This window comes from Dendrobium catenatum, unplaced genomic scaffold (assembly GCF_001605985.2).
Source record: "Dendrobium catenatum unplaced genomic scaffold, ASM160598v2 fragScaff_scaffold_706, whole genome shotgun sequence".
In the NCBI taxonomy this organism is placed as follows: domain Eukaryota; kingdom Viridiplantae; phylum Streptophyta; class Magnoliopsida; order Asparagales; family Orchidaceae; genus Dendrobium; species Dendrobium catenatum.
In genome coordinates, this window is record NW_021319168.1 from 612,399 (window position 1) to 621,202 (window position 8,804).

The following is an 8,804-nucleotide window of genomic DNA, read 5'->3' on the forward strand; positions in this document are numbered from 1 at the left end:
TTTTAACCTAGTATTGAGTATGTGATCCAAGCCAAAAGTCTGGTAGAATTCTTGCTTGACTTATTTACACTCCTAAATTCTTTATTTGCATAACAAATGACATGCAATATTCACTAAATATTTTCTGTCACAAAATAATTAATCCTGTAATAAACATGACGTTCAAATGCAATTTAAAATAAACAGAGGGAGTTAAGTGCAATTTCTTTACTAAGTTATTGTATCAGACAAATCACAGAGTCGATAAAGCAGGCAATCGATGCCGCAGTCAACTTGGCGATTGCTTCTCCTTCCTTTCCCTCCATTAAATCGAAAACGTTTCAGAGAGTTTAAACAACGAGAGACGAAGAAGCAAGGATGAGCACAATCACAATTCCAGATATTATCCCCTCTCTTAAAGAGGATTGTCAGAGATTGCGAAAGGCTTTTCAAGGTAATGTGGATCCGATTGCAATGGGAAATCACCTCCTTTTTATTAACATTTCTCGTCCCCTCCTAACCCCTCTCTTTTTTTCCAGGGTTTGGGACGGACGAAAAGGACATTATCGAGGTATTGGGGCACAGAGACGCCCGCAATCGCGCAGAGATTTCCCGCTGCTATTATATGCTATACAACGAATCCCTAATCTATCGCCTTAAATCGGAGCTCTCCGGTGATTTCCAAGTATAAAGTTGCAAACTTTTTCTGTTTATTTAAATAGAAAGAACCATTTGTGAAAATTCCCACCTCGCCATTTTTTCACTCCCATTGATTCTTGAGGCTGTTTTGAAATTATGCTCAGCTAAGTAGTTCTACTGGTTTAACTATGGAACTGTTCTTGTAAAGAGATGAACTTTTTATTTATGTTACCACTGAGTTATGCTAAATATTGGGAATGATGAACTGTGAGTATAGTGCTAATTCTCATTAATATATTCAGATATCTATCTTTTTTTTCCTTTGTTTTGTACAGATATTTATTTTGGAGCTTGGTCTGATGATATGACGAAATGATCATCGCGGTGGGGAATTAAATAACTAATGAAAGATTTAGGCTTGGTTTGGGACGACTTCTTTATTGCTTGTTAAAACAGCTTTCTAATTTAAAAATTAAAATTTTTATATAGAAAGTTGTTGTGGGCCTCCGAAAGAAAGCCATCCCAAACAAAACTTTAGCCATATTTTTGAAATTTTGCTGATTAAGTCCTGATTTTCAATCTTATGTGACTCTAATAAACTACTAGATGTGTAATTTAAATCGAGGTCAACAGTTGTTTTACGAAGCAATAAGAAAGCCATCCCAAACAAAACTTTAGCCATATTTTTGAAATTTTGCTGATTAAGTCCTGATTTTCAATCTTATGTGACTCTAATAAACTACTAGATGTGTAATTTAAAATAAAAATTATAGGTTAGCATTCATTGTAAAAAGAGTTTGTTGATTACAATTCATTGTCTGGAAGTAAATTGTTGATAAAGTTTTGTTTTGTTTCCTCCGGGTTCTGTTTTCTTGTTAATCTTTTCTTGTGAGTATAATAATATATATATATATTGGGAATTGGCTGGTAATATCCAACTCTAGTTTCACTTTTGATTTGAGAGAATTCACCAATCCTCATATCTTTTATGATAGCTAGGGACATAAGACACATATTCTCTTCATAATTTCAAAGAGCCTTCAGCGTTAACAAGCAGTTTTTATGTTGTTCTGTTAATCTTTATACTGGTTTCTATTCAGCTATCTTTTTTGCCTTCCTCCTATTTGTTCGTACAACCAATGATCACTTCACTGCCTAGTAAAGATGATAAACTGCATGTTAATGTTTACTCCGTATAGATTACAGTGATTGATATATTGAAGTTGATCTAATGAAGCATTAGTGACTTGAGATTGAGGAAGTTTGCTGGCTCTATGCAAATTGTGATGACTGCTGCTCCTCTGACTCACATGTCGTAGTGAAATAGTATCGAGTTAGGGTTTGGAGGTTACCAAGTAGTGCTCCATGTTCTTGATTATTATGAATTCAAAATGGAACTCAAAGGAAAACAAGAACAAGATTGTGTTCTTACTTAACTGCTTCCTAGCTTATTATTCCAAAACTCCTTGTAAGCTACCTTGTGCATGAAAACTGTCAAATGCTGTACTATCCCAAATGAAATTGTCATACAAATCTTGGTCCCAATATTTGGAATTTAATTTCCAACAACAACAACATCATCAAGCCTTTGTCCCACTACGTGGGGTCGGCTACATGAATCATTTTTCTCCATTGTGTTCTGTTTAAAGTCAAATTCTCATTTAAGTCTAATTAAGAAAGATCATTTCTAATATTTTCTAACCGAGTCTTTTTAGGTCTACCTCTACCTTTCTTAACATAAGTCAAATCTAATACCTCAACTTTCCTAACCGGGTCATCGAAAGGTCTCCATTTAATGTGACCAAACCATCTAAGGCGACTCTCTCTAATCTTATCTTCCATTGGCGCTACTCCAATCTTTTCACATATATGCTCATTATGTATCCTATCTCTAAGGGTAAAGCCACTCATCCACCTAAGCATCCTCATCTCTGCAACACTTAACTTGGTATTTTGCTTCTCTTTTAATGGCCAACATTCGGCACCATAAAGCATTGCAGGTCTCACAACCATCTTATAGAATTTTCCCTTAAGTTTGAGGGGGACTTTTCTATCACACAACAAGCCCGATGCATTCCATCACTAATTAAAAAAAAGACGTTTCTGTGTAATAGATATTGCTTTATGTGAAGCTGCTTTGAACTATATATGATTCCTAATCAAAGTGCATTTGTTGTTGGTCAGAGGGCTGTGATCTTATGGACTGAAGATCCATCAAAAAGGGATGCGGAGTTGGCGCATAAGGCGTTAGAGCGAAAGAAAGATCAAGACATATGGGTCATCTTAGAGATAGCTTGTTCCTCGTCATCAGACCATCTGATTGAAGTGAGACAAACCTACTGCCTCCTCTTCCATTCCTCCTTAGAAGAAGATATTGAATCTCAATTTGCTCAACAAGGGCAGCTTAAGGAGGTATGGTGGTTGAGGTGCTACAGGAATTTTAGAAAGGAAATAAGATTTTATATCTAAGCATAAGATAGGAGAAAAAATAAAGTTAAAATGATCCAGGACTATTTGTATGAGATCATTTGTCCTAATTATCTAATATGTTCGAGTTAGTCTCTTAACTCCTTAAAATAATCCAATAAATTGATTATTTTGAATTATGTTTCCGTAGTTAAGGAATTATTTTGAATCATATTTGAGAAGTTAATACATTAAGGTTTCTTTTGGGATAGCTTTCTTACTACTTCTTAAACAGCGTTCACTAAAAAGCTGCTTTAAGAAGCAGCCGTGCCAAACGAAGTCTAAATATGGCATATTAAGTAGTTTGGGATTAAAGCTCACACATAAATACTGAACGGACTATTTTTACTTTTTCCTCTGTAAGATAGTGATAATAAAGCCAATTTTAAATAGTTAGGATAAGGCTACTGAATATGATGATGATATGGCGATATTTAATATATAACCTGTATGTGCTTTACCACTGAGAAAGATATATTTTCTGCAGTTTTTGTTGCGTCTTGTGAGCTCCTATAGGTATGAAGGGGAGGATGTGGATGAGCAACTGGTGAAATCTGAAGCAAACTCACTCTTCTGTGCTATAAGAGAGCAGAGGCCTTATCATGAGGTTATTCGTGTACTCAGCACAAGGAGCAAGGCTCACCTTAATGCTATTTTCCAGCATTATAAACAAGAATATGGAATATCCATAATTGAGGTACGCAATATGCCATTTGCAGTAAAATTTAAGCTGGAACATTTATAGATCCCTGTGGAAGCAATTCATTAGTCCAGACGCTGCAATTTCTATCCATAAGTCATTCAATAATAGTTATTCCATATTTATTAAACTGACAATTGAAATATTTCCCTCTTTAATATGCCATTACCATGCTTAATCAAGATAACATCAGTAATGTGGTAATTAATGATGAAACGATCAAGTTGGTTTTTTGGCCTTATGTTAGACTAGTCCTTGGATCGGTCTAGCTGGTCCAGCCTAGACTGGCCTTGGTTTACCAGAGGCTGTTCCGCTTCGGTCAATGACGCTCCCTTTGGGGGTGGGGTCCAGCAGGCAAATTAATTAAAAATTAAAGAGAGATTAGGAGGGAAATTTCAAAATGAGGGGTTGTTTTGGAATCGGAGAGAATTTTTGTATGTTTTAGTAGGATTGTTTCGTAGGGTTTGGGCTATCGTTCATTTTGCTGAGTTTTGTTTTTTCCTAAGGAGAAGGAGGGACTCTAGTGGACGGCTAGGGTTTGGGAGAGTCGAATCTTCCTCTCCAGTTGAAGATTCAATTGTATCTTGTTTTTTGGGTGTTCTTCTTAATTCAGCAATTCTCATATTTCATCTGCTGATTTTGTGAAAAGTGCATATATTTCCTATCAGCTTACCACTTGAAACCACACATTTATAACTCCCCCTAGAAGTATTTCCATGGAAGTCCTCTTGTAATTTTGAATGTTGTAAAAGTTTAATTCCCCTTAAGTTTGTGATAAATCTTTTCGTTTTCTCGCACTTAAATTTTTTGTTCTTTCATTGCCTAACTAGATCAATGAGTGAGTTTCCTCCAGTTCACAATATAAAGAACTAAATCAACCTCTGCATGATACATGGAATATTGTATAAATCACCCACAGACAGGTTCCTGAAGTTGTAATATTTCATAGTGTCATCTTCTCTCTGTGTTTGTGTAGTTTCTATACAAGTTAACATAATTTAGCATGAGGAAATACATGCTCATTTTTCATCTAAGCGTCATTTATACTGTTTAAGCAGTAGCGACCTATTCGAATAGTATGTTTGTCTTCTAACTGTGGAGTTTTAGCTTAAAAACCAGTCACTAATGTATTAGCAAACTCTGGGATGGATAGGACATAGAGTGCAACAGTGGTGATGACAAGAAGCTCTCATCAATCATAAAAGTTGCTATCTGTTGTTTACAGTCGCCAGAGAAGCACTTCGCCCAGGTAAAACTGGTTCTATATCCACTTTTAAGGCTTTGTTTGGGACGGCTTCTCCTGCTTCTTAAAACAGCTTTCTAACACAAAAGTTAATTTTTTTTACTAAAAACTGCTTTATGAAACAACAAAAAAGCTGTCCCAAACAAAGTCTAAAACTTTTAATCAATTTGAGAGTAATTCATCAGGTCCATTTTCTTATAACCAGGTTGTGAATACCTCAATCATTGGATTGGGAACAGATGAGGATTCTCTTACAAGAGCTATTGTTACTCGAGCAGAAATCGATATGAAGCTGATCAAAGAGGAGTATAAGGACAGATACAACAGAACACTTCATGATGATGTTGTTGGAGATACCTCTGGTTATTACAGGGATTTTCTGCTCACCCTGCTGGGTGACAAATAGTGCATTAGAAACTTATACAAGTCTAGTATGATAGTGAAATGAGAAGGTCATTTCAAAGATATAAAACAAGATGATAACCTGTAGGAATGATTCCTGTTTGTGTATTCTTCATTGTTTCTCCTAGCAAAAGACTAAAAGCTTCACTGGGATTGTTACTTTAGTCTAATAAATTGCTTATCAGTTCCAGATAGCATGCTGAAAATTTCCATTGATGGGAAGTTCATAGGGTTAATAGGTCATTCTGACTGAAATTTCCATTGATGTGGAAATGTATTGAATCAAACTAAATTGCAATGGTTTCTGAAAAAGTTTTTGATAGCAGTTTATGATACAATTAATAATGATTGTTATGCAAATTTAAGATTATGCTAATAGCTGATTGTGGGTCATGATGATTATTGAATAATTAGTGCTTATTAGGTATGTTGTGGGTTAGAATATTCGTAGCCGTAGAGTGAATTAATTTTTCGTTATAACGATGCACAGATATCAAACACACAAACAGATAGTTGAAGAGAGAGTGGAAAAACATCAGAAAACTTTTTACGTGGAAAAATCAAAAAGAAAAAAATCACGGGGCCTAGTCCAGACGAGAAGATTCAATTAAATTTGAGTGAATTCTAAAGATTGACTTGTCCCTTAACTTAGAGACGGTGTAATTATAATAGTTTAGAGAGTCGAGTGGAAGTCCGACAACGATTAGGCTGAAGTACAGTGATGGTTAACGGTGGATGGAAGTTCGGTGGCGGTCGACGGCTCGATTGTGGTCCGACAATAGTCTGATGGAAGTTCAACGATAGTCGATGGTCAGGGTGGAAGTCTGACAGAGATCAGCGGCCGGGCAGTTATTAGAGGCCAGTCGGAGGTTCGGTTGAAGTCTGAGGTCCAACGGTGGTATGACGATGGTTGGTGGTTGGGATGAGGTCTAGTGGTGGTCCAATGATGGTCGGCGGTCGAGCGATGGTCCAACCGCGATCGCCGGCCGGGTGGTGGTCCAGCAGAAGTCCAGTGGAGATCTGTTGAGGTCTGGCGGTGGTCAGGAGGCCTGGCGGTTGTATGGTTGACCAATAGAAGTTCGTCTGCAGTGGTGCTTAGGTGGAGCTCTAGATCCTTAAAGCCTTAAAGCTGTCTCTAATCTCTAGCTAAATGTCCCTTTCATGAAGAGAGTGGTAATATATTTATAGATTTTTATGAGTAGCACACTCTTAAGTATGGAGAAGATCCATAAAAGATTCGGAGTACTCTATCAGATGGCACATACTGTTTCCCCCAATCATAGTGCATTTTTGAAGTATTTATATGCCTTAATGATGGCACAATCAAGCAATCATCGGCTCGTTTGATTCCTCTTTTCGAGTCGCTCGATTCGACAATAAGCATGTCATTTTTAGAGATCAATTTAGTCATCCAATTAATACTTTGAACCTTTTAAATACGCTTCAGTCCTTTGATTTAGACCCATTTGCTGATATCAGAGTTTGGATGGTCCCAAACTTAATTTAACAAGTTTCTAACTTGGATATGTCTTGAGATTAGTTCCCGATCAATGCAATTTTCAATGACGTATCAAGGTAGTTAAAAGATCATGGGAGTCCTTCAAAATCCTTCTATATTCTACATTTGGTAATATTAGACATGAATGAACGAATGAATTTAGTGGTATATACATAAATCAATAAAAAGTTATAGCCAAAAATAAATATGGTAATTGTTTGAAAAAATGTCAAATATATAGCTTGTTGTTTGTAGTACTGGTAATATCATTGTTAGTATACGTTTCTTAGAAACTGTTATAAATACTTCTATTATTATTATTTTGGAATGTGGAACATCAGTTTTCATAATTAACACATTTAGTATATTTGGTTATATTTTTTTTTTTTCCTTAAAAAATATCTTAGAAACTAAGTAATAGGCTAATAATAGTAATAGTGTATTGTGAACTATAGGAGCAGCATCATATTTACGGTATTTACAACAAAATATCAGAAACTTTAACATGAGGATCCGTGGCGCAATGGTAGCGCGTCTGACTCCAGATCAGAAGGTTGCGTGTTCGATTCACGTCGGGTTCAAATCCCATCATAGCCATAATTTTTCATTGCTTACATTGTCAAGATTCGGGCGGATTATTTTTTTAGTAATCTATTTTTTCTCCCTGTTAAGTCTTGTAATATTAGTGTAAATTTTTAATATTTTAAATTAGAAATTTTTATAATCCAAGGTTAATTTTGAAAGTAATAAGAAAAATATCTCAAATGAAGACCAAATTTAGTTTTGAATATAAATATAAAAGTAGAGTTTAATTTAATTGAAATTATTTAATTATTATATATAACTAGTTACAAATTATTTCATTTATTTTAATTAGAGAAGGTATTGATAATGATTGATTTCAAAGTTGAACTTATATACGAGTATCAATGGTTGTCTGATCATTCTCTTATGAGGAGAGAATGCCAGAGATAAAAAAGTCCACTACGATTTTGATTTTGATTTTGATTTTGATGTTAGGAGTTAATGTTAGTGTTGTTGACGTGCATCGACTTTATTTATGATGCTTTGCATCGGGAGACAAAAGTGGTATAAGACAGTCGTGGCCCTATGGAGGTTGTTAGACAATGGCAATCTAGCAACTGTTGTGTGATGCCTCCAGGTTTAGCATCCGTACTGACCTATTTTTCATTTGAATTTTGAACTCATTTGCAAGTGTTTGAAAGTGTTTATGCTTCAAAAAGTTTCATATGTTTTAGAATGAGTCCCAAGGGTCTATAGTGAATTTTGATAAAATCTAAAAAATATTGCTATCTGAGTGTGTCAATATTGGATGTTTGAACGCCATGGCACTGCAACATCATTACTGTGCCAAATTATGACATTCCAGCAATATAGTCTCGGGTTTTTGGAAAATAAATTAGCGCCACAGTGCTTGGATGCTAGCATTGTAGTGCTAGGTCACTAGTTGCAATTTAAATATAAAATAAAATCACTATCTCGTTCATTCGTTTGAGCTCTGCCAGCCGCGAGGTGAGAGAATGAAGAGGATATTGGAGAGGAAGAAGAGCAAATTTGAGCCTCTTCGGGTCGTTTTTAGACATCAGCTTAGTTAAAAAAAGTTGTCCAGATCGATGTAGATCAAATTATGCTTATCTCAATATTAAAAAATATGAAGTTTTTTATTTTGAATTTTTCGATTAGATTTCTATTTATGTTATAAAAAATACGGATAACTTTGCACTGAAATAACTTTCACTATATAACTTTTTATATATTATAGAGATTGAGATTATGAATATTTTTTAAAAATTTTTCCAATGTGTATTTTGGAATTTATATAGTTTTTATTGAATAAACAATAATATGGACTATGA

At 35.1% G+C, this 8,804-nt stretch overlaps 1 protein-coding gene and 1 non-coding gene across 2 annotated transcripts; both read left to right on the forward strand.

Annotated features, from left to right (window-relative positions):
• Positions 1-227: 227 nt before the first annotated feature.
• Positions 228-5,643, forward strand: LOC110109712 (annexin D3). The gene is made up of 6 exons (XM_020840913.2): positions 228-433; positions 519-664; positions 2,803-3,030; positions 3,572-3,781; positions 4,938-5,033; positions 5,233-5,643. Exons 1-6 carry the CDS (start codon positions 358-360, stop codon positions 5,431-5,433), a joined length of 957 nt encoding a protein of 318 aa, XP_020696572.1. The 5' UTR covers positions 228-357; the 3' UTR covers positions 5,434-5,643.
• A 1,793-nt stretch (positions 5,644-7,436) lies between these two features.
• TRNAW-CCA lies at positions 7,437-7,508 on the forward strand. The gene has a single exon. It is a non-coding gene; the product is annotated as a tRNA-Trp (tRNA).
• The last annotated feature ends 1,296 nt before the right edge of the window (positions 7,509-8,804 follow it).

Bases quoted from the DNA above. Each gene is read 5' to 3' on its own strand.
- LOC110109712 (XM_020840913.2), top strand. From the start codon at position 358: ATGAGCACAATCACAATTCCAGATATTATCCCCTCTCTTAAAGAGGAT. The intron at 3,031-3,571 runs GTATGGTGGTTG...TATTTTCTGCAG, and splicing joins AACAAGGGCAGCTTAAGGAG to TTTTTGTTGCGTCTTGTGAG. The intron at 3,782-4,937 runs GTACGCAATATG...TGGGATGGATAG, and splicing joins ATGGAATATCCATAATTGAG to GACATAGAGTGCAACAGTGG.